General features: G+C 45.7%; 1 protein-coding gene across 1 annotated transcript in view; it reads right to left on the bottom strand.

The window, feature by feature from the left end:
* The window catches only part of LOC147120678 (contactin-associated protein-like 5), a 1,541,569-nt gene that overhangs the window by 1,400,249 nt on the left and 114,664 nt on the right, over nt 1-26,656 (bottom strand). The window contains exon 2 of the mRNA XM_085986862.1: nt 6,069-6,179. Within this exon, the coding sequence (XP_085842988.1) occupies nt 6,069-6,179 (111 nt within the window). The remainder of the gene's footprint in view (nt 1-6,068; nt 6,180-26,656) is intronic.

Here is a 26,656-nt window from a genome sequence, read left to right on the forward strand (position 1 = left end):
TTCAGAGGATCGGAAGTGCCGGTTTCCCGTGCATGCGCAGTGCATGCAGGAAACCGGCAATTCCATTCGGCCTACGGGTGCGTATCCCGTGCATACTCACCCGGGGAGAGCCAAATTTCTGGGCCAAGGTCTACCTGCAGTGGGCTATGGTAAACATTACTCATTTTCCAGAAACCAGTTAAAAAAAACACTTGCTTCATTGGGCTGGATTTTACCAGCCCTGAGGAGGCAAGTGAGGAGGCGGGACTGCTGGGAAAATGGGAAAAATTGGGAGCAGGTCCCAACCCGCCTCCGAACCATCTTCCTGGGAGGCGGGACCCCGACTCACGCAGGGACCCATCTCCTAGTGGCGGGAACATAAGAACATAAGAAATAGGAGCAGGAGTAGGCCAATCGGCCCCTCGAGCCTGCTCCGCCATTCAATAAGATCATGGCTGATCTGATCCTAACTGCCAATCTACTATCACAGAACCATCTCCTGAATCTAACAGAATTAGACACACGAAATAGGAGCAGGATCAGGCTACACGGCCCCTGGGCCCGCTCCGCTACCCACAGGGCCATGACCGATCCGAACCTAGACTCATGTCCAAATTCCTGCCCGCTCCCCGTAACCCTTAATTCCCTTTACTTCTAGGAAACTGCCTATTTCTGTTTTAAATGTATGTAATGATGTAGCTTCTACAGCTTTTTGGGGCAGCATATTCCATGGACCTACCACCCTCTGAGTGAAGTAGTTCGTCCTCATCTCAGTTTTGAAAGAGCAGCCCCTTATTCTAAGACTATGCCCCCTAGTTCTAGTTTCACCCATCATCGGGAACATCTTCCCCGCATCCACCCGATCCAACCCCTTCACAATCTTATATGTTTCAATAAGATCGCCTCTCATTCTTCTGAACTCCAATGAGTAGAGTCCCAATCTACTCAACCTCTCCTCATATGTCCATCCCCTCATCCCCGGGATTAACCGAGTGAACCTTCTTTGTACTGACTCGAGAGCAAGTATGTCCTTTCTTAAGTATGGACACCAAAACTGTACGCAGTATTCCAGGTGCGGTCTCACCAATACCTTGTACAACTGAAGCAATACCTCCCTATTTTTATATTCTATCCCCCTAGCAATGAAAGCCAACATTCCATTGGCCTTCTTAATCACTTGCTGCACCTGCATACTAACCTTTTGAGTTTCGTGCACCAGGACCCCCAGATCCCTTTGTACTTCAGTACTTTCCAGTTTCTTGCCATTAAGATAATAACTTGCTCTACGATTTTTCCTGCCAAAGTGCATAACCTCACACTTTCCAGTATTGTATTCCATCTGCCAAATCTCTGCCCACTTACTTAGCCTGTCGATGTCCCCTTGCAGGTTTTTTATGTCCTCCTTACTCACTACTTTCCCTCCCATCTTAGTATCATCTGCAAACTTTGATATGTTACACTCGGTCCCCTCCTCCAAATCATTAATATAGATTGTAAAGAGTTGGGGACCCAGCACTGACCCCTGCGGAACACCACTAGTTACTGATTGCCAGTCTGAGAATGAACCATTTATCCCAACTCTCTGCCTTCTGTTAGATAGCCAATCCTCTATCCATGCCAGAATATTACCCCCAATCCCGTGATTTTTTATCTTAAGCAATAATCTTTTGTGTGGCACCTTGTCAAATGCCTTTTGGAAGTCTAAATACACTACGTCCACTGGTTCCCCTTTATCCACCCTATACGTTACTTCCTCAAAGAACTCCAGCAAATTTGTCAAACATGACTTCCCCTTCATAAAACCATGCTGACTTTGTCCTATTAAATTATGATTATCCAAATGTCCTGTTACTGTCTCCTTAATAATGGACTCCAAAATTTTACCTACCACAGATGTTAGGCTAACCGGTCTATAGTTTCCAGCCTTCTGTCTACTGCCCTTTTTAAATAAGGGTGTTACATTAGCAGTTTTCCAGTCTGCTGGGACCTTTGCCGAGTCCAGGGAGATTTGGAAAATTATTACCAATGCATCCACAATCCCTACCGCCACTTCCCTCAAGACCCTAGGATGTAAGCCATCAGGTCCAGGTGATTTATCCGCCTTGAGTCCCATTATTTTACCGAGTACCACTTCCTTAGTGATTTTGATCGTGTTTAGCTCCTCCCCCCCTTTAGCCCCCTGTTTGTCCAGTGTTGGGATATTCTTAGTGTCTTCTACTGTAAAGACTGATGTAAAATATTCATTCAGTGTTTTTGCCACTTCCATATTTCCCACCATTAATTTCCCAGTCTCATCCTCTAAGGGACCAACATTTACTTTAGCCACCCTTTTTCTTTTTATATAACTATAAAAACTCTTACTATCTGTTTTTATATTTTTTGCTAATTTACTTTCATAATCTATCTACCCTTTCTTAATCAATCTTTTTGTTATTTTTTGCTCTCTTTTAAAGTTTTCCCAATCCTCTATCCTCCCACTAGATTTGGCTACCTTATATGCCCTTGTTTTTAGTCGAATACTATCCTTAATTTCTTTACTTAGCCACGGATGACTGTCTTTTCTTTTACACCCTTTTCTTCTCAGTGGAATATATTTTTTTTGGAAGTTGTAAAATAACTCCTTAAATGTCCGCCACTGATTATGTATCATCTTACCCTTTAATCTATTTTCCCAATCCACTCTACTTAATTCTGCTCTCATACCTTCATAGTCTCCTTTATTCAAGCTTAGCACGCTTGTTTGAGATCCAACCTTCTCACCCTCTAATTGAATATGGAATTCAACCATGTTATGGTCACTCATTCCAAGGGGATCCTTTACTAGGACATTTTTAATTAATCCCGTCTCGTTACACAGGACCAGATCTAAGGTTGCTTGCCCCCTGGTTGGTTCAGTTACATACTGCTCAAGAAACCCATCCCTAATACACTCAATGAACTCATCCTCAAGGCTGCCCTGCCCAATTTGATTTGTCCAATTAATATGATAGTTAAAATCCCCCATAATTATAGATGTTCCCTTATTACAAGCCTCAACTATTTCCTGATTGATACTCCATCCAACAGAGTTGCCACTGTTCGGAGGCCTATCGACTACGCCCACTAGTGTTTTTTTCCCCTTATTATTCCTTACCTCCACCCAAACTGTTTCATTATCCTGATCTTTTGACCCAATATAATTTCTCTGTATTACAGTGATTCCTTCCTTTATTAACATAGCCACCCTACCTCCCCTTCCTTCCTGCCTGTCCTTCCTGATCGTTAAATAACCTGGTATGTTTAATTCCCAGGCATTGTCACCCTGCAGCCATGTTTCTGTAATGGCCACAAGATCATACCCATATGTAGTTATTTGTGCCATTAACTCGTCTATTTCGTTAAGAATGCTACGTGCATTCAGATAGAGAACTTTCAAAGATGTTTTGTGACACTTAGTTCCTGCTTTTGCCCTTTTTATTACTTTACCTTTTACTCCATACCTTCTGCCCCTTCCTGACACGCTCTGGTTTTTAATTTCCCCACTGCTACCTAAGTCTATGACCTTCTCTGTTGTCATTTTTATTATTTGCTCTCTAGGAACCTCCCCCCCACTAGTTAGTTTAAAGCCCTCTCTACAGCCCTAGTTATATGATCCGCCAGGACTCTAGTCCTAGCACTGGCCAAGTGAAGCCCGTCCCAACGGAACAGCTCCATCCTGCCCCAGTACTGGTGCCAGTGTCCCAGGAAGCAAAACCCATTTCTCCCACACCAGTCTTTGAGGCACGCATTTAACTCTCTAATTTTATTTGTCCTAGCCAAATTCGCTCGTGGCTCAGGTAATAATCCAGAGATTATTACCCTTGTGGTTCTGCTTTTTAATTTGGCCCCTAGCAGCTCAAACTCCCTCAGCAGAACCTCCTTCCTTGTCCTATCTATGTCGCTGGTACCAACATGGACCACGACAACTGGATCCTCCCCCTCCCACTCCAAGTTTCTCTCCAGTCCAGAGGAGATGTCCTTAACCCTGGCACCGGGCAGGCAACACAGCCTTCGGGACTCTCTCTCTCAGCTGCAAAGAACGAGAAGTGGATTAGGGCCAATTAACTGCCAGTTAACAGGTAGTTAACAGGTAGTTAAAAAGCTTTTCACCATTTTCCGCCTGCTGATGCGGGCTTCCCGACGGCGGGAAACCTCGCGAGGATCAGCGAGGTGAGCTGTGGGTCTGCTGCAGTGTAAGTGTGCAAATGGCAGCTGCAGAGGTAGTGTGATGGGTGCAATGGTGCACAGGTAAGTATGACAGGTGAGAGAATGTAGTGAGAGATATTTTTATTCTGTTTATATGTATCTGCAGGTGACAAGATTTGATGTTTCTGTGAAGCCTCATCTGATCGGGAGAATTGACAGATGGCTTCTGCAGTCTCACATGCAGCTGCCATCTGTTTTCTCCTAAGGAGAGAGCCATTGGTGAGCCTGGGTGCAAGGGCTCCCACCTTTGGACAGTGATTGTCAATGTCTGACAGCGCCTCAATGCTGTCAAACACTGACAATTCATCTGTCAAAAAATTATGGGGCCTGTCCCTTTAACAAATCCAGCAGATGAAGCGTCATCTTCTTCTCCTTCTTAGGCAGTCCCTCGGAACCGAGGATGACTTGCTTCCACATTAAAAATTAGTTCTCAGGTGACTGATGAGTCCAATGCGGGACCTACAGTCTCTGTCACAGGTAGGGCAGATGGCGGTTGGGGTGCTTGGGTTGATGTGCGCTCCTTCCGCTATTTGCTCTTGGCTTCCGCTTGCTCCTAGCGAAGAGACTCGAGGTGTTCGGTGCCTTCCCGGATGCTTCTCCTCCACTTTGTGCGGTCTTGGGCCAGGGATTCCCAGGTGTCAGTGGGGAGGTTTTTTCAAGGAGGCTTTGAGGGTGACCTTGAAGCGTTCCCTCTACCCACCTGGGGCTCTCTTGCCGTGCCGGAGCTCTGAGTAGAGCGCTTGTTTTGGGAGTTTCGTTTCGGGCATGCGGACGATGTGGCCCGTCCATCGGAGCTGATTGAGTGTGGTCAAAGCTTCGATGCTGGGGATGTTGGCCTGAGCAAGAACACCGACATTGGTGTGCCTATCCTGCCAATGGATTTGCAGGATCTTGCCGAGGCAGCGTTGGTGGTACCTCTCCAGTGCTTTGAGGTGCCTGCTGTACATGGTCCATGTCTCTGAGGCATGCAGCAGGGCGGATATCACTACTGCTCTGTAGACCATGAACTTAGTGATGGGTTTGAGGTCCTGGTCTGCAAATACTCTCTTCCTCAGGTGACCGAAGGCTGCACTGGCACACTGAAGGCAGTGTTGGACTTTGTCGTCGCTGCACTGACGTCATGCACTGACGTCATCTGACACTGCCTTTCCCTTAAATGGCTGGCAAGCCCGCAGGGCGGGCTTAACAAGGCCAATCAAGGGAAAATAGCGTTTGTTCCTCAGACATCGCTGGGGGCGGGACTAGAACCCGGAAACCAGCAGACCCGCTCCCAACGCGTCTCCTCAGGTAAGATCACGGCCATTGTCTCTGAACACACCTCTCAAACATCTTTCAATGGTAATTCTGCACCCTGCCCCACCCCAGTATGGCCCCCCTTCCCCTTGGATCCAGCATGAGCAATGCCACGGGCGCTCTGTCAATATAATAGATTGTCAAACTGTGACGCACAAGAGTGCAGTAGTCGAATATAAAACGTCAGTAAAACACTTTAATTTGCTTCGCAAGCTTGCCACTTGCTTGAAATAACCGATAAGATTTCAGTATAATACCTTTTTGATGAACTGCACTTCTGCTATCAGTTTGAGAAAGCTTTAACCTGTTATATATCATCGCCAATCTAGGCTGCATTGTACCCTGGGGAACAAACTATTACCGCAGCATTCAACAAGCACAGCATGACTGTAAATATCAGCACACGGACAGGCTGCAACGTGATATATGGCAGTCGAGCCGTTTCTTGGACAGATGTGTCTTCACCGGTGAAAATAAAACATACTTGTGGCGTTTTCATTTGCATTTGTGATGCGTACACATGCTGAAAATGAATAATTGGCTTGATCATTAACGGAACGCTTGTGTCTTACCATCCCTTCTGTTCAGCTTTGCAAAGCCTGGGCTGTGACTGCTAGATAGCGCGGAGGAGGAATGGAACGCTGTCTGAGGTAAGCCAGACACAAGTTGATTGTCGCAATTATCTGTGGGATGAAAGAAACAACATACTTAAAATCAGTGAGCTGGCACTATCTGTTTACAGGATCAACTCCAGATAAAGAGTCTAACCCCCCCCCACGCACACATTATAAAACCTGACAGGCACCCGTTCTGCAGTCTTGTGCTGAAGAAGCTGGTGTTATTTTTCTTGGTTAAAAAGCACAATGCTGCAGAGGTTAGAAATCGGAAACAAAAAGAAAATGCTAGAAACACACAGCATTAGTCAGTGTTCATGCGCAGGCCAAACAACAATGACGTGCTTTTATATAGCGCCTTTTGTGAAGGAATAGCCATGATTCAGAGAAATACACGATACTATGAACAGAATTCTGATATTAAAAGACACAAGTCTCAGCAGACAAGGCTGTAAACAGAGAACCGGCTTTTGAGATAAAGAGCAGTTGATAACAAAGTTGTAAACAGGCTTTGAAATAGGAAAGGGATATTGACCAAGAAACTAAGACCCTAGTGAAAAGCAAAGACTTGCTTCTGAAGAGCCTAGAGTTTGGAACGAACACAATGAGAATGCCCAGTTTAAGTGTTAAGAGCGTTGGAACAGAAATACAAACATTAGAAGAGGCATGTGCCTTTGAAAACATGACATCAAGTAAAGAAACATCTGCTGGTCAAATAGTTTTATGTTACACTTGGAAAACAGGAACCATAAGATTAAATATGCAACCAATTGAGATAGCTAGAAATGCATGAACCACTCTGGACAAAGTGTCTTTAAGTTAGATATAGTAAAAACCATACCAACAAGACTTGATATGATTTCAATAGAGACACCAAGCAATTGCATTGTGTTTGTATTGAACTTGGAGAATAAGGATAGTCAAAATGTCTGCTAAAAAGCAATTAAGCCAATATTAAGAATTGAATGAAGAATCTTTGGTAAGAATGACATCAAACAGAAACCATTGCTGTCATTGTTTTTATGATGGTTTTTGAAACACTTAAAGGTAGAGAAATAATTATGCATGCAATAGTTGAATTGATAGTAAGATAGAAAGCATTCGAAAGAGGTATCAATAAAGACAATTAGCTGACATCAGCAGAGAACATCAAAGGGGAAACCACTGCCAAAAGGGTATAAAAATAAGACCTTTTTAATAGAAAGTCAGAACACGCTGAACGGGCAAAGCGTTTCTCAACTCTTCAGTGAAATCTCTAAGTCTTTAACTATGAGTCTCGGGAAGTCAAAGTGATTGATTTTGGTGGATGTTCTGGATTTAGAAATAAGTAAGAAATAAGAAATGTAGCGAAGTAAAGATTTGAGATTAAGGATCTCTGAGAAATAAGAAATGTAAGCTAAATGTATTTTGAATTGTTAATGTTGCGATTGATTCAACAAATGTTATCTGAATGTCGGCTCTTAAATAAAACTATATATTTTCAGAATTGTCTCAAAGAGTAATTCTGTATAGACTCGCGAACCCACAAATTCTGTACACTCTTTTGTAAGGAGTTGCAGAATTCTGGGGGGTATTCTGGACCCTCATAATATCCGGAAGGTTACAGTCTAGGTTCAACTTATTAAAAGTACTATCTGGAGGACGGTAACATCTTCAGTCGTTTCGTTCCTTTAGGGAGAGATATCCTGAACCTTTAGACCCATTTACGCGTCTTATGGAATTCGGCTATCTCTAACTTAGTTGAGAGTGAGCGTCTGGGGAATACACTTGATCTGGGGTAGCCCAAAAGGGCTAGGACTGTAATTATCCCTTCACTTTAACGTAGTAAAACATCCTAAGCTGCTTCACAGGAGCGTTACCAAACAAAATTTGACACACCCAGCCATGTGGGGAGATGTTGGGACAGGTGAAAGTGGTAGGTTTTAAGGAGCTTCTTATAGGGTAGAGAGGGGGAGAGGTTTAGGGAGGGAATTCCAGAGCTTAGGGCCCAGGCAGCTGAAGGCACGGCCGCCAAAGGTGGAGCGATGAAAATCAGGGATGCGCAAGAGGCCAGAACTGGAGGAGGGCAGAGATCTCGGAGGGTTGTCGGGCCAAAGGAGGTTACAGAGATGGGGATAGGTGAGAGGCCATAGAGGGACTTGAAAACGTGGATGAGAATTCTTAAATTGAGACAAGCTAATGCTTTGGGTGCAGACTCTTCTTCACAACTGGACAGATTTTTCCATCCAATGTTCCTTTCAGATCATTCAAATCACATCTCATTGGGCTACACGCTGTAGGGGGTGGTGTTTGTGTGGTCAGTCAGCTTCCCCTCTGACTCCTTTGAGCGGTTCAAATCGCTCCCACTCCCTTGTTCTAGACTTTGGACTTATTTATGGGTCGTAATAAAACTTGCAACAGACACCTGGGTTAGTCAAAAGAATTCAGATCTTTATTTTTGAGACAGGAAAAATATACAATACAATAAAAACTTACACTTTAAAAGGGTGGGGAACACACGGAATAAGCGAGGGAGAATTACAATATACAAAATCCCTTTCCCTCCCAATCCCACTACACTAACTAGGCTGGAATCCAGAGGACCAGGAAATGCTCACCAAAAATGACTTTCTTGACAGTTGCAGAGGTTCGCGATTTCGGGGTTCTCTTTAGTTGTGGCGGTTGGGGCCTGCCGTACTCACTTGCATTGTCCTCTTATTCATATCCACCTCATTTTTATCTTTCTGTTTGAGCTTCAACACCAAAGGCTCGTGTTCGACCCCTTGCACACGACGAGAACAATGCGAGCAGGTGGTTTAAATAACGGCAATGTGGTGCTCACCTTGCCCACACCACACTGGTGACCCCTGCCATTTTAACAGGGACCTTTTGGGCAGCATCGGAGGTCCTCGCTCCAGGCAGGCGAGTGCCTGGCTGAGATTCAAACGCTGGGCTCAGATGATGTCAATCAGATCCCAATGACGTTATTTTAAACCCCCGGGCCAGGCAGCTGCAGCACAGTGCCGATCGCACCTGAGGAAAGCGGCGTGTGAAAGGCCTGAAGTGACCCAGGTAAGTAAAAACGTATAAAAGGTTTCCTTGTGAGCCAGGAGGAATCCTACCAAAAGACAACCTTGCAGGCAAGCTTCTGAAGGCCATCAGAGGAGCGAGGGTGGAGAACATGGCAGGCTTACCCCTAACACTGGGACTGGTGCCATGCTTTGTGTTTTATTCTTCCTCCCTCTACCCACCCACTCACTTATTCATTCGAACACAGCATAAATAAGGTCACTCACGGCAACATTAAAACAAATATCTTGGCATGTAAGCTATTTGAAGTGGTGTCTTACTGGCAGCATTTATCTTCTTCCGATCCCATAGCTTCCCGTGACACACACAGATCCCCAAAGCAATGTACTCTCGGTCCCACTGTCTCACAGTATTCACGCCAGCGGTGGGAATCAACAACAGAGGCACACCAGCGTCAAGGGCTGTAATCCACTGGCTGGAGGCTGAGGACACTGATAGTGCAGGGAATTAACAACCTCAGTAAGGCAGGAGCACAGGAACAGGAGTAGGCCATTCAGCCCCTCAAGCCTGTTCCACCATACAATGAGATCCTGGCTGATCTGTATCTTAACTCCATCACCCGTCTTGGGTCGCGTAACCCTAAGTGGTCCTGCCCAACAAAAGGCTATCAATCTCAGTTTTGACATTTTCAATTAACCCCCAGCCTCAACAAATTTTGGGGGGAGAAGGTTCCAGATTTCCACTACCCTTTGTGTGAAGAAGTGCTTCATGACATCAGCCCTGAACGGCCGAGTTCTAATTATTAAGGTTATGCCCCCTTGTTCTGGACTCCATCTACCCTATCATATCCTTTCATCATCTTAAACAACTCAATTAAATCACTCCTTGATCTCCAATACTCGAGGGAATACAAGCCCAGTCTGTGCAACCTTTTAGCTTCAGTATCATTCTGCTGAACCCACGCTGCACCCACTCCAAGGCCAATATATCCTTCCTGAGGTACGGTACCCAGAACTGAACGCTGTACTCCAGATACAGTCTAACCCTCCCCCACAACTAATGAAGCAAAATTTCAGAATCTCAAATTTTAAAGTCTACATCATTCACTTTGACTAGTTCCTTTCTGTGACCTGAGAGTTCCATGCCCCCATTCCGTGGAATCTTTCCATTCCCCTGAATCGTGTCTATTTACACTTACAATCTTCAATCCCATTCATAACCAAACACTTAATCAGCTTCTTTTTAAAAAAAAAATCAACATAGCATTAATATCTTTTAGAGAAAGTCTGCTTTGCATAAAGCACAGAGGAACAGGAGCAGGCCATTCAGCCCCTCGAGCCCGTTCCGCCATTCAATTCAGATCATGGCTGATTTGTCTATTACTCTGTGGGATTTCTTTATTTTCCTAATTTCTGGTCTTGGTTGAGGTTTGTTAATATTGCACTCAAGTCCTGAGCTCACAGTCCAAGTTAAGTAATATGTTTAAATCGGTTATCCTTGCCTCCCAACATTGTACAGATCTACAGCAAGCCCTCTCTCTATCTTTTGTCATTAACAATAAGTTCAGATCTGTGAGTATGTTTTCACAACTTAGGATTAAGCTTATTTTGGAAGTCTAGAGTTCAACATCACTAGGTACAGTCATTGAATTAAACTATTAGCCTGCAAGCTCAGAATCAGATACAGGATAACAAACACTTTTATTTATTCGTTCATGGGATGTGGGCGTCGCAGGCAAGGCCAGCATTTATTGCCCACCCCTAATTGCCCTAGAGAAGGTGGTGGTGAGCCGCCTTCTTGAACCGCTGCAGTCCGTGTGGTGAAGGTACTCCCACGGTGCTGTTAAGGAGGGAGTTCCAGGATTTTGACCCAGCGACGATGAAGGAACGGTGATATACTTCCATGTCAAGATGGTGTGTGACTTGGAGGGGAACTTGGAGGTGGTGGTGTTCCCATGCGCCTGTTGCCCTTGTCCTTCTAGGTGGTAGAGGTCGCAGGTTAGCACATAAAGTAATGGATAGGATAGTAGAATGCCATGATTGATTCAATGTCTGAGATCAAAGAGCATTGTATGAGATGGAATGTATGTCTCTGATGTTTTCTTCATCTCATAATATTCTTGTGAAATCGGTTATTAAAAAGTAACCCCTTATTTTAGTGGTGATTTTGGAAAAGATGCATTTTTAATATTAAACCAGAAATTATGGAAATTCCAGTTCTGACAAAAGGTTACCGACCTGAAACGTTAATTCTGTTTCTCTCTCCACAGATGCTGCCCGACCCGCTTAGTGTTTCCAGCATTTTATTATGGAAATACATAGTGGGTCTCTCACTGAAGAGAGTAAAGACAGGTCAAGGTTTCGGTGAGACCACACCTGGAGTACTGTGCACAGTTTTGGTCTCCTTACCTAAGGAAGGATACACCTGCCTTAGAGAGGGTGCAATGAAGATTCACCAGATTAATTCCTGGGATGAGAGGGTTGGCCTATGAGGAAAGATTGAGCAGAATGGGCCTATAATCCCTGGAGTTTAGAAGAATCAGAGCTGATCTCATTGAAACGTATAAAATTCTTAGAGGGCCTGACAGGGCAGATTCTGAGAGGCTGTATCCACTGACTGGAGAGTCTAGAACTAGGGCTCATAGTCTTAGGATAAGGGGTCGACCATTTATAGAATCATAGAAAGTTACAGCACGGAAGGAGGCCATTTCGGCCCATTGTGTCCGCACCGGCCAACAAAGAGCTATCCAGCCTAATCCCACTTCCCAGCTCTTGGTCCGTAGCCCTGCAGGTTAGAGCATCCCAAGCGCACATCCAAGTACTTTTTAAATGTGGTTAGGGTTCCTGCCTCTACCACCCTTTCAGGCAGTAAGTTCCAGACCCCCACAACCCTCTGGGTGAAGACATTTCCCTTCAAATCCCCTTTAAACCTTCCCCCAATTACTTTAAATCTGTGCCCCCTGGTTTTTGACCCCTCTGCTAAGGGAAATAGTTCCTTTCTATCAACTTTATCTATGCCCCTCATAATATTATACACCTCAATAAGGTCTCCCCTCAGCCTCCTCTGTTCCAAGGAAAACAGGCCCAGCCTATCCAGTCTTTCCTCATAGCTAAGATTCTCTACTCCCAGCAACATCCTTGTAAATCTCCTCTGTACCCTCTCTAGTGCAATCACATCTTTCCTGTAATGTGGTGACCAGAACTGCACGCAGTACTCTAGCTGAGGCCTAACTGGTGTTTTATACAGTTGAAGCATAACCCCCCTGCTCTTGTATTCTATGCCACGGCTAATAAAGGCAAGCATTCCGTATGCATTCTTAACCACCTTATCTGTCTGGCCTGCAACCTTCAGGGATCTGTGGACATGCACTGCAAGGTCCCTTTGTTCCTCTACACTATTTAATGTCCCACCATTTAATGTGCATCCCCTTTTCTTCTTAGCCCTCCCCAAATGCATTACCTCACACTTCTCCGGATTGAATTCCATTTGCCACTGTTCTGCCCACCTGACCAATTTATTGATATCTTCCTGCAGTCTACAGCTTCCTTCTTCAGTATCAACCACACAGATGGTTTTAGTATCATCTGCAAACTTCTTAATCATACCCCCTATATTCAAGTCTAGATCATTGATATATACCACAAAAAGCAAAGGACCTAGTACTGAGCCCTGCGGAACCCCACTGGAAACAGCCTTCCAGTCACAAAAACACCCATCAACCATTACCCTCGGCTTCCTGTCTCCGAGCCAGTTTTGAATCCCACCTGACACTTTACCTTGGATCCCATGGGCTTTTAACTTCATGACCAGTCACTGGCAAGGCTTGGAAGCTAAGCAGAGCCAGGCCTGGTTAGTACCTGGAGGGGTGACCATCAGGGAAGACCAGGTGCAGAAGGTCACGGAAGGAGCCCCGAGGAGGGGCGGTTGGTGAGAAGGTCACAGAAGGAGCCCCGGGAGGGGCGGCTGGTGAGCAGGCCCGGGCGTTGGGCTGAAGATTGTCGGACAGGAAGAATGGTGGAAATGGAATGGCGGCGCGCACAGACGCAGCGGCTTTGCTTCTCCCAGACGGTGCTATTTACGTTTAATGTTATTTGTACTGGACTCATGGGAGCTTGCAAGATCACATTTCGTTGTTCATGTACTTGTGCATTGTACAATGACAATAAAGTTGAATTATTATTATATGTGGAACCTTATCAAAAGCCTTGCTAAAGTCTATATACACTGCATCAAACACACTACCCTCATCTACCCTTCTTGTTACCTCCTCAAAAAATTCAATCAAGTTTGTCAGACATGACCTTCCCTTAACAAATCTGTGCTGACTATCCTTGATTAATCCGTGTCTTTCTAAATGAAGATTTATCCTGTCCTTCATTCCCTAAAGCTAAGTCCAGAACTGACATTTCCCTTGTTGGGCATGCTACATACTGGCTAAAAAAGTTCTCCTGGATGCATTTTAGGAATTCCGCACCATCTAACCCTTCACACTAATTTTATCCCAGTTAATATTGGGGTAGTTGAAATCCCCTGCTATTACTGCCTTATAGTTTTTGCACTTCTCAGAAATTTGTCTACATATTTGTTCTTCTATCTCCCTCTCACTGTTTGGGGGTCTGTAGTGCACTCCCAGCAGTGTGATCGCCCCTTTTTTGTTTTTCAATTCGACCCATATGGCCTCGTTTGATGATCCCTCCAACATAGCAACCCTCCTCACAGTTATAATAGTTTTTTAAATCAATACCGCAAACCCCCTCTCTTTTTACCTCTCTCTCTATCCCGTCTGAAAATTCTGTAACCAGGAATGTTGAGCTGCCATTCCTGCCCCTCTTTCAGCCACGTCTCTGTAATAGTTATAATGTCATAGTCCCAAGTATCTACCTGTGCCCTCAGCTCATCTGCCTTGTTCGCTATACTCCTTATCACTGAGATGAGGAGAAATTTCTTCACTCAGAGGGTTGTGAATCTTTGGAATTCTCTACCCTAGAGGGCTGTGGAGGCTCAGTCGTTGAGTATATTTAAGGCTGAGATCAATAGATTTTTGAACACTGATGGAATCAAGGGATATGGGGATAGGGCGGGAAAGTGGAGTTGAGGTAGAAGATTTAATTGATTGGCAGAGCAGGCTCGAGGAGCTGTAAAGCCTACTCCTGCTCTTATTTCTTATATTCTTATGTTCTAAGGCACCAAAGAAGAGCAGGCAATTTTTCTTATATTCCAACTGACATTCTTCCCTCAAAAAAATAAAAATAAAACACCTCTAAGTGAAGAAATTTCATATCATCTCAGTCTTAAATGGCCGAGCCCGTATCCTGACTTAGTTCTAGACTTTCCAACCAGGGGAAGCTGCCTCTCAGCGTCTACTCTGTCAAGCCCTCTAAAAATTTTCTTCAACATGCACTCGGGTCACAAGAGCAGATAAACAGAGTCAATTTAACATCCCATCGGAACCACATAGAACCAAGGATATTGGCACTATAGTATTGTTATATTTAACATACAGCTAATAGTTTAATTTTAAAAAGTAGTACTTTCCACAATCCAGATTTGAGAGAATTTGTACTTTATGATAGAAACATAGAAGATAGGAGCAGGAGTAGGCCATTCGGCCCCTCAAGCCTGCTCTGCTATTCAATGAGATCATGGCTGATCATCCAAATTCAATACCCTATCCCTGCCTTCTCCCCATGTCCCTTGACCCCTTTAGCCTTAAGAAATATATCTAACTCCTTCTTGAATATATTTAATGAATTGGCCTCTACTGCCTTCTGTGGTAGAGAATTCCACAGGTTCACCACTCTCTGGGTGAAGAAATTCCTCCTCATCTCTGTCCTAAATGGCTTACCCCTTATCCTTAGACTGTAACCCCTGGTTCTGTACTCCACGGCCATCGGGAACATCCTTCCTGCATCTAGTCTGTCCAGTCCTGTCAGAATTTTATAAGTTTCAATGAGATCCCCTCTCAATCTTCTAAACTCCAGCGAGTATAAGCCCAATCGACCCAATCTCTCCTCATACGCCATTCCTGCCATCCCAGGTATCAGCCTGGTAAATCTTCGCTGCACTCCCTCCATGGCAAGAACATCCTTCCTCAGATAAGGCGACCAAAACTGCACACAATACTCAAGGTGTGGTCTCACCAAGGCCCTGTACAACTGCAGCAAGACATCCTTGTTCCTGTACTCGAATGTTGTTCAAATTACAACTTAACATCGCCACAGTCAGGACATTAATCACCAACTTCAATTTATCTCCGAAAAGGACGCAGGTGATGTAGTGTATAAGCGAGTACTCAGTATTTGCAGCTCTTTGATCTCCTCGCAAAGTTCCATACCACATTTTCTTTCATCCTGTGCGAGAGGTCATGGAAACACTAAAGCTGTGCAGCCATCCTCACGGGAGAAAGCAACTCTTGAAAGAAAACCGTCAAATTTAAAAGGTCCCCACCACAGGGAACACACACAGTCCTTTGTCAGTGTGCTTGGCTTTTTTTGATTAAAATGGCCGTGCCACTACCTGGGACTTGTACAAGAGGCGGGATCTTGAAACTCTTTGGCTGATAACGTGACGCTCGTAAATGCTTGTATGGTACAGGCAACTGGGGTACGGTAGCATAGTGGACTAGTTACTGGACTAGTAATCCAGAGGCCTGGACCAACAATCTGGAGACATGATTTCAAATCCCACCATGGCAGCTGGGAAATTTAAATTCAGTTAATTAAATAGATCTGGAATAAAAAAAGCTAGTGTCAGTAATGGTGACCAATAACTACCGGATTGTCGTAAAAACCCATCTGGTTCACTAACGTCCTTTAGGGAAGGAAATCTGCCGTCCTTACCCGGTCTGGCCTATGTCTGATTCCAAACCCACAGCAATGAGGTTGACTCTTAACTGCCCTCTGAAATGGCCTAGCAAGCCACTCAGTTGTACCAAACAATAAGAATAAAACCGGACAGCTTACCTGGCATCGACCCATGTACTGGCTTCGGAACCACACGGACTGCAGCGGTTCAAGGTGGCGGCTCACCACCACCTTCTCGAGAGCAATTAGTGACGGGCAATAAATGCCGGCCTTGCCAGTGACGCCCACATCCCGTGAATGAATAAAAAAAAACTTCTGTTATTGGCAACTGAGGCGCGGGAACTGCTATGCGCCCGTTGTGCATAGCACAGTATATTGTGGCGGAGATGGGTCTGTGTCGCTGGGGGCCGAGAAACCCGGCCAGCGTTAGTCTCATTAAGTCACAACAAAATTGTTGGTGAAATCATGGCCAATAATGTGGTCTTAGCAACTGATCGGTGCGGTCAGAGCGCCGTGCCAGCTGTGGGTCAGTTGGTAGCACTCTCGCCTCTGAGTCAGAAGGTTGTGGAGTCAAGAAGAGCAGGGGAGCTCTCCCCCCGGTGTCCTGGCCAATATATATCCCTCAATCAACATCACTAAAAACAGGTCATCTGGTCATTATCACACTGCTATTTGTGGGAGCTTGCTGTGCACAAATTGACTGCTGCGTTTCCTAAATTACAACAGTGACTACACTTCAAAAGTATTTCATTGGCTGTAAAGCGCTTTGGGACATCCTAAGGTCATGAAAGGCGCTATATAAATTCAAGTACTCTTCTTTCTTTGGATAATTGGCCAATTTCAGTCATGTTGGCTCCTGTTCTTTAAAGCCTCGTTTGCTTGATATCAGCAAAGAGCTGCATGTTGAGCCCACGGTTCTATTGTTTATTTCATGGTGTTTTGGGTTTAACGACAGTGACAGGCTGGGTATTCTGCGGCGAGTGTCTCACCTCCTGACTCCCAAAAGCCTTTGCACCATCTACAAGGCACAAGTCAGGAGTGTGATGGAATACTCTCCACTTGCCTGGATGAGTGCAGCTCCAACAACACTCAAGAAGCTCGACACCATCCAGGACAAAGCAGCCCGCTTGATTGGCACCCCATCCACCACTTTAAACATTCACTCCCTCCACCACCGGTGCACCATGGCTGCAGTGTGTACCATCTACAAGATGCACTGCAGCAACTCGCCAAGGCTTCTTTGGCAGCACCTCCCAAATCCGCGACCTCTTCCACCTAGAAGGACAAGGGCAGCATGCGCATGGGAACACCACCACCTCCAAGTTCCCCTCCAAGTCACACACCATCCTGACTTACAAGTATATCGCTGATCCTTCATCGTCACTGGGTCAAAATCCTGGAACTCCCTCCCTAACTGCACTGTGGGAACACCTTCACCACACGGACTGCAGCGGTTCAAGAAGGCGGCTCACCACCCATTTCTCAAGGGCAATTAGGGATGGACAATAAATGCTGGCCTTGCCAGCGACACCCATATCCCTTAAAACAAATTTAAAAAAACCTATTGATAGGAATTCCGGGAAGAAAAAGACCTCAGTTCATCTAGTTCACCTTCTACCACTTTAGTCGGTACATGATACAATGATAATGGAGTTGTTGACCAATCTTAGCAATCAATCTCTATTAAGTAGTTTACAGCAGTCCCAGACATGACACGAGGAAAACCCCAGTGGTGGAGAGCTTTGCGAAACATAGGTCCAAAGCCTCCCACTCATGCTACAAATGATCACGTCATGTCTCAAATTATTCATACTTTCTTAAAGCTGCACCGCATCTGCTATCAGTGGGTGTTGGCCCATGGAACTGTAATTGAACTTTGTTTTAGACTTTCGTGGAACAGCACCTCATCTTTCGATTAGGCACTTTACAGCCTTCTGGACTCAACATTGAGTTCAACAATTTCAGACCATAACCTCTCCCATTTTTTCAGGCGGCAGCTGTTGGTGATTCTGCCATCCCCATTTGCAACATTCAATCTCTCCAGCGTTCAATCCTAGCACAGACTGTGCCTTTAATTCCTTCCTCCCCGCCCCTGCCCTTTCCCTGCCTCTGCACCTGATTAAAACCAGTTACATCTCCAACTTTTACCAGTTCTGACGAAGGGTCTTCTACCTGAAACATTAACTCTATTTCTCTCTCCACGGATGCTGCCTGGCCTGCTGAGTGTTTCCAACATTTTCTGTTGTTATTTTTGCTTTAGACTTGATGGGAATCTCAATGATTGCCCCTTTTTATCCATTGACTCTAGAAGAGGAGGAGGAGGAGGAGGAGGCATGCAGTCCAGTTCAGACAAAATTATTGTTACCCGGCAGTGGGGGAGTCCAGATCAAGATGGGTAAATGGAATTAAAGATATTGATCAGTCATGTTCGAATTGAATGGTGGAACAGGTTTGAGGGTTGAATGACCTACTCCTGTTCATATGTTCCTAGGTAAAAACTTTTCACCACACATCCATTGGTAAAATAAATACATTTGGGTAGAGTCTATTTGATTTTCTTTGGGCAATTCCATATAGCATCATTCCTGATATCTTGAACTTAGCACGTGGGGAGAATGTAAGCAAAAGCACACCCATGAACACTTCTTACCGTCCTTAAATCTTTTGAGCCAACTAAGATATCATTGAAGCAACCTACTCCTAGACCTCTGGCAACGTCACTCTTTAGACAACTGCTCAAAAAACATCCGAGTGGTTGGAAGTGACTCCTTTCCAGTTTTCAATATTGGCCAGAAATTTGGGACCCCACGGGTGAGTACGCGCTGTGCACTCACGTGTAGGGCCAACGAAAGTGCCGGTTTCGTGCATGCACTGCGCATGCGCGGGAAACCGAAACTTCCGTTCCCTTGAAGGAAGGGGTTCACAGGTCAAACGCGTGCGCCAGAGAGGCAGCGGGTAGACCTGGAACTTCCAATTTTTTTTACAGGTTTCTCTATGCGGGTAAGTCCCTAGCAGCTGCACGTGAAAAAAGCAGTCGCAAGGCCTGCTTTTAACAAGGTAAGAGGTTAATTAAGTAAAATTAAAACATTTTTTCCACAGGTTTATCATTATAAAATACTTTAAAGAAACGTAAGTTTATTTTTAGCCCCGTTAAAAACTTTAATTAATTTTTTCAAAAATTTAATTTTTTGTTTAACATAGTTAATTTATGTAATTTATAGTTATTTTAAAAATGTGATTAAAAAAAAATGATTTGAAGTTTTACTTAGGTTTTGGGGCCGAGCTCTATTCATAGATTTGACAGGTCTTCCTGTCAAATCTATGAATGGAGATTCCCTGCTCCGATTGGCTCGCCATGGCCCACGTGATCCCAGGGGACGCTGCGAACTAACTTCGCCGCTGGGATATGCGAGCACTGCACACCGGCAGCTGGAGGAGGCCCAGGATCGGAATCCCACGCGGCCCCACAGCACAACGGCAGGCGCGCTAGGTAAGTGCAGGTCGGGGGCTTGCACCCGCGGGAAGCCTCCAACCCAAATTTCTGGCCCATTGTGTCTTGGGCTGAACCTCCCTTCCACACCTCCCCTCTGGGAGCACTGCGGAGGTTGAAAACTCAGCAAATGAGGATGAAGGTAAACCCACATCCCAACAATCTGCTGCATGGTGTATTGCAACAGCATCACAGAATTATACAGCACACAAGGAGGCCATTTGGCCCATCGCGTCTGTGCCAGCTCTTTGAAAGAGCTATCTAATTAGTCCCGTGCCCCCTGCTCTTTCCTCATAGCTCTGCAAGTTTCTCCTTTTTAAGTATTTATTCGATTTCCTTTTGAAAGTTAATGACTCAAAGCGCAAAATAAATTCTCATTTCCCCCTGGATTTTTTTGTCAATTATCTTGAAACTGTGTCCTCTGCTTACCAACCCTCCTAGCAGTGGAAACAGTTGTTGCCTACTTACTCTATCAAAATCCTAATTGTGAACATCTCTATTAAATCTTCCCTTAACATTCTCTGCTCTAAGGAGAACAATCCCAACTTCTCTAGTTTCTCCACATAACTGAAGTCCCACATTTGTGGCAGCATTCTGGTAAATCTCCTCTGCACCCTCTGTAAAGCCTTGACATCCTTTATAATGTGTGGTGCCCAAAATTGGACACAATTACTCGAGCGGAGGCGTAACCAGTGATTTATAAAGGTTTAGCATAACTTCCTTGCTTTTATGCTTCTCCATTATTTATAAATCCAAGTATCCCATATGCTGTCCCAATAAACCAGCACCCTGCTCCAATCACCCCTACACTGCCCCAATGTATCATCACTAATGAGACAGTTTCAATGATTTTTCAACATCCAATCAATCCTTTGTGCGATTTATTTTTTCCTAGTGGTTTATCCACATTCCCTCTTATTTTATAGTCATAATTAATATTTTCCGATTCAATATGCAAATCTTTATATTCATCCATGTTGAAGGTCATTTGCCAATCATCCCTTCAAGTATTAAGCTTTATAAAGTCCTTCTGAATATAATTGCCTCTTCAACTCTATTAGCTCTCCCATACAATTTTGAATTATCTGCAAATGTAGGTAGCCTACTTGATATTCCCACTCGCAGGTCATTAGTGAATGAGCTATGGGCCCGGAACCGATCACCACAGTATTCTACGGACTCCACTTGAAGCATTCCTGTAATAGTCTTTCTGCTTTCTCTTTTCGGACCAATTCTCTGTCCAATTTGCCGCATCTCTCAATACCACAGGCCAATAATTGGTCTCTTATGGTGGAGTTTTATCAGTGGCTCCTGAACATCTAAATAAACACTGTCATCCGTATTCCCTACATACACGGCAGATGTGACACTCTAGAAATAAAAATAATATATTGCTTGGTATGAGCTGTCTCTGGTAAATCCATGTTAACTCAAAGCTCTAAATGCTGATTCCATTTTTGTCCAATTTTCTCCACTAGTCTCCTGATTCGTGCTCGAGTTATACTCCAGCGAGGGGCAGGTTGCCCGCTAGGTACCTTATCCAAGTGACCAGACCTCATGGCTAAGGTTGGCATTCGGACGGTCATCAAAGAGGAGCCCAATCCTGTTCTCACCCAATGTCCACTTTTCAGCAGGGACCCATTTGGATATTGGAAATACTCAGCAGGCCAGGCAGCATCCATGGAGAGAGAAACAGAGTTAACGTTTCAGGCCGAAGGCCTTTCATCAGAACTGGAAAAAAACAAGAAATGGAATAAATTTTAAAGCAAGTTTAGGGGCTGGGAAAAGGGGGCGGGGATGAAAGAACAAAAGTGAAGGTCAGTGATAGGATAGAAAGCAGGAGAGATTGAGAGACATTCAAAGCAAGAGGAGGTGGTAATGGGACAGGTTAAGGGACAAAGGATGGCTCTAGATGAAGTGTGAATTGCGCTGGCAGAATGAAGGACAGCTGCCATGTGGGAGGGAAGAAAAAAAGGCCAAACAAAAAGTGTGGATAAAAAATTAAAAAATTAAAAAATATATATATTTGATAGGGGCCGAGGTTATGATCTGAAATTGTTGAACTCTATATTGAGTCCAGAGGGCTGTAAAGTGCCTAATCGGAAGATGAGGTGCTGTTCCTCGAGCTAACGCTGAGCTTCTGTGGAACAATGCAAGAGGCCGAGGACAATGAGGTCTGAGTAGGAATGGAGTGATGAATTAAAGTGACAGGCCACCCCCGGGAGCTCGGGGTCCCCTTACAGACTGAATGGAGGTGTTCCGCAAAGCGGTCACCCAATCTGCGTTTGGTCTCCCCAATGTAGAAGAGACCGCATTGTGAGCAGCGAATACAGTATACTAAACTGCAAGAAGTAAAAGTATATCGCTGTTTCACCTGGAAGGGGTATTTGGGGCCCTGGACAGTGGGAAGGGGGGAGGTATAAGGGCAGGTGTTGCATCTCCTGCGCTTGCACGGGAAGGTGCCGGGTGAAGGGGAAGGGGTGCTGGGGGTGGTAGAGGAGTGGACCAGGGTGTCTCGGAGGGAGCGGTCCCTACGGAATACTGAAAGGGGAGGTGAGAGGAAGATGCGTTTGGTGGTGGGATCAAGCTGGATGTGGCGGAAATGGTGGAGGATGATCCATTGAATGTGGAGGCTGGTGGGGTGAAAGGTGAGGACAAGGGGAACTCTATCGTGGATCCGGGAGGGAGGGGCAGGGGTGAGGGCAGAAGTGTGGGAGATAGAACGAACACGGTCGAGGGCCGTGTCAACCACGGTAGAGGGGAATCCTCGGTTCAGGAAAAAGGAAGACGTGTCGGAAGCACTGGTGTGGAAGGTGGCATCGTCGGAGCAGATGCGGCGGAGACGGAGAAACTGGGAGAATGGAATAGAGTCCTTACAGGAGGCGGGGTGGGAGGAAGTGTAGTCCAGGTAGCTGTGGGAGTCAGTGGGCTTGTAGTGAATGTTTGTCAATAACCTATTCCCAGAGATGGAGACGGAGAAGTCGAGGAAGGGAAGGGAAGAGTCGGAGATGGATCATGTGAAGGTGAGGGAAGGGTGGAAATTGGAAGCAAAGTGAATGAAATTTTCTAGTTCAGGGCGAGAGCAGGAGACAGCACCGATACAGTCATCAATGTACCGGAAAAAGAGGTGAGGGAGGGGACCTGAGTAGGACTGGAACAAAGAGTGTTCCACATATCCCACGAAAAGGCAGGCATAGCTAGGACCCATGCGGGTACCCATAGCAATACCTTTGATTTGGAGGAAATGAGTGGTGTCAAAGGAGAAGTTGTTCAATGTGAGAACAAGTTCAGCCAGGCAGAGGAGGGTGGTGGTGAATGGGGACTGGTTGGGCCTCTGTTCAAGGAAGAAGCGGAGCGCCCTCAGGCCATCCTGGTGGGGGATGGAGGTGTAGAGGGATTGTACGTCCATAGTGAAAAGGAGGCGGTTGGGGCCGGGAAACTGGAAACTGTTAAAGTGGTGGAGGGCATCGGAAGAGTCGCGAATGTAGGTGGGAAGAGACTGGACAAGGGGAGAAAAGATAGAGTCGAGATAGGAAGAGATAAGTTCCATGGGGCAAGAACCGGCTGAAACAATGGGTCTACCAGGGCAGTCCTGTTTTTGGATCTTGGGAAGGAGGTAGAAGCGGGCTGTGCAGGGTTGGGGATCTGAGGTTGGCGGCCGTGGGGGGAAGATCTCCAGAGGAGATGAGGTCAGTGACAGTCTTGGAAACAGTGGCTTGATGTTCGTTAGTGGGGTCATGGTCCAGGTGGAGGTAGGAGGTGGTGTCGGAGAGTTGGCGTTCAGCTTCCGCTAGGTAGAGGTCGGTTCGCCAAACAACAACAGCATCACCCTTGTCAGCAGGTTTAATGACAATGTCAGGGTTGGATCTGAGAGAATGAAGTGCTGCAAGTTCAGAGGGAGGTAGGTTGGAGTGGGTGAGGGGAGCAGAGAAATGGAGATGGCCGATGTCACGGCGGCAGTTAGCGATGAAAAGATCTAGAGAGGATAAGAGGCCAGGGGGAGAGGTCCAGGTAGAATGGGAATTCTGAAAGCAGGAGAAAGGGTCAGCTGTGCGGGGGGGAAGACTCCTGGCCAAAGAAGTGGGCACGGAGGCGAAGGTGGCGGAAAAAGAGCTCAGCGTCGTGCCGAGCTCGAAATTCATTGAGGTGGGGGCGTAAGGGGATGAAGCTCAGGCCTTTGCTAAGGACTGATCATTCAGGGTCAGGGAGGGGAAGGTCAGAAGGGATAGTGAAAACGCGGCAGGGGGTGAGATTGGGAGAAGGGGGGTCAGAGGAAAGTGAAGGGGAAGAAGGTTCCGGAGGGGCATTGGTGTTCAAGAGTTGATGAAGCTTGTGATCCTTGACATCAGAAAGGAAGAAAAAAGTTTTTTGTTGAAGCGTCGGATGAATCGAAGGATGAAATGGAACTGTGGATCCAGACAGCTTTGAGATCGAGTGCGTCGGTGCTGCTGAAGAGAGAGGTTGAGAGTGTTCATGTGGCGCCGCATGGCGTTGCACGTGGATCTCAAGATGCGGCGAGAGCAGTAGTTTGAAGAATGATGAATATCTTGGAGATATTTGTAATCCTGGGTGGATCCGAAACACGAAGGGTGGAAGTTTAGTTGGAAGCCTACATTTCGTTGTACTGCACTTGTGCACTAACAATGACAATAAAGTTGATTATTATTATTATATTATTATTATTATAAGTTGGAACCGGAGACAGTTGCTGAGGAAAGAGATGTGGCTGTGAAACCAAGTCTTGGCAGATACCTGATCAAATACGAAAAGGGAAACTGAAAACAATGAAGATGAACAAGGTTGAAGAGACAAACGGAACTCCCGTCGAAGAGAAGAGCAGAACTTCTTCAAGGTGGGCATTCCTAGAAGACAGGTGGCAGTGAACCAAACACTAATACAATAGCAAAATACTGCGGATGCTGGAAATCCGAAATAACAACAGAAAACGCTGGAACAACTCAGCAGGCCAGGCAGCATCCGTGGAGAGAGAAACAGAGTTAACGTTTCAGGTCGAAGACCTTTCGTCAGAACTGGAAAAAAGCAGGGAATGGAATAGATTTTATAGCAAGTTTAGGGGCTGGGAAAAGGGGGAGGAACAGGAGTAGGCCAATTAGTCCATTCAGCCTGCTCCACCATTCAATCAGATCTTGGCTGATCTGTAACTCAACTTCATTTACCTGCCTTTGTTCCATATCCCTCTATCGAAATTTCAATTGACCTAGCATCCACAGGGTTTTAGGGGAGAGTTCAAAACTTCCACTTTCTTTTGTGTGAAAAAATGCTTCCCGATTTCACTCCTGAATGATCTAGTTCTAATTTTAAGATTATGCTCCCTAGTTCTGGATTCCTCAACCAGAGGTAATAATATATTTGCATCTAGCCTATTGAATCCCTTTATCATTTTAAACACTGTGATTAGATTACCCCTCAACCCTCTAAACTAAGTCGAATACAAGACAAGTTATTCTACCTGTTCTTACATTTTAACAATGTTAAGTTCAGGTAGTAATCTGGCTGAACCCCTTCCAAGGCTAATATATGTTTCCTGCGGTTTGGAGTCTGAAACTGAACCAAAAAAAATTAGTTGAGCAGACAACTGACAGCTCCACGCAGTTTGGGAGTATTTGGAGTAAACTTTCTATCCACTGGCACCTCCTTGGAGCAACCTCTCTCACCATTGACAGATCGCTTCTGTCACCTCAACTTCACCTGCCATCTATTCCAGCAGCATTGGTCCCCTTGAAAAAATCTCACCTTGGTCCTCAGAATCCCACCACGATCAGCCCCAACCACCAACCTCACCAGGCACACCAGCATCACCAACAACAACAGCAACCTTCTCCACAATCACCTGATGCTGCTCAGGACACAGGGCATCAGCACCCGACCACATTGCTGCTCGGGACGCCAGGGATGGCCTCACCATGGCCAGATTTACTTCACTTGATGCTGCACACCCTGGCTGCCACATGATGCGCCAGGTTGGCACCACCCCACACCAACACCATAAAGCATCCCTGCAATGCCCAAGCCATTCCTTTCACACTCTTCACCATATGTTTCACCATTCACTGCAACTCACTAAGCCACTTCCAAAGGTGCACACAAATATGTCCAAGAAGACAAACTGTGGAAAATAAAGATTTCAATGTTTGGCAACACATCAACAGAAACTTTACATGAACATTGGCGAAAACACCCAAGTGCCTACCCTTGTGTGTTGTTAGTTGGTATGATTGGACAAGGATGAGGGTGAGTGTGTGGGGTGGCTAGTGAGATAAGGAGGTGATGATTTAGATAGAGAGAGAGGGATGCGTGGAGGTGCAAGGTAAGTTGGTGCGAGTAAGGATGTGCAGGAGTAGGGAAGGGAAGGCAGAGTGATGGAGATGTGATGAGTGGCACAGCAGGATGAGGTTGAGTGTGGTTTGGCGGTAACGTTCCGTGATCTACTGAGATAATTGAAAGGTTTGCGCCACTGCAGCCTGGTCCTCCTGATGACATCCCTGCTTGTGCCCTCCTGTGCAATGTGCAACCAGGCTGTGTTGGTGTCCTGAGGAGGTCTCTTCGGCCCATTGGAAGGGAAGAGAACCTCCTTGCGTGCTGTGACTCCCTCCATAAGCATATGGAGGGAGTCATGGGAGAGCCTGGGTGCAGTCCTGCACCTCTGTGCTGTGCTTGTCAGTGTTTGCAGCACCTCAATGCTGTAGAACACTGACAGCACAAATGTCAAAGTCAATTTGGACACGGTCCCTTTAAGAAAACCGGCTGATGATGCGTCATCAAATGACATCATCAGACCCGCTTCCTTTTAATTGGCCGGGAAATTCGCAGGGTGAAGCCCAATCAACGGAATATTCTTCTCACAGAGTGGGATGGAGCCGGGAGCGGGGTCGCAACCCACCACCTACCTCGGCCGCACAGAGCCCGCCTCGGTAGGCGAAATCGTGGCCATCATACCCCATTGAAAGGTGGTGTTACCAGTTGAAGATGCAGGGCTTCAACAGCGCCTGCTTGCCTCTTTGCAACTGATCCATGGCAAGTACCAAGCCCTGGGTAAATGAGGATGTGTTTGCACACCTACCCTCTAGGCAATGCTTTCCATCAGCTGTCACCCCAAATCTCAGAGTTTCCTCATTAGCTGTCCGACAGCCCACCAATTTCAGTGCGGTTGAAAGACCTAACTAGGGCAACTTGTGTCATTCCATGTACCACACTCATGCATCACCAACTGTTTAATCCAAGTC

This window comes from Somniosus microcephalus, chromosome 4, assembly GCF_052327205.1.
Source record: "Somniosus microcephalus isolate GS21.2 chromosome 4, FLI_Smic_1.0, whole genome shotgun sequence".
Taxonomy (NCBI): domain Eukaryota; kingdom Metazoa; phylum Chordata; class Chondrichthyes; order Squaliformes; family Somniosidae; genus Somniosus; species Somniosus microcephalus.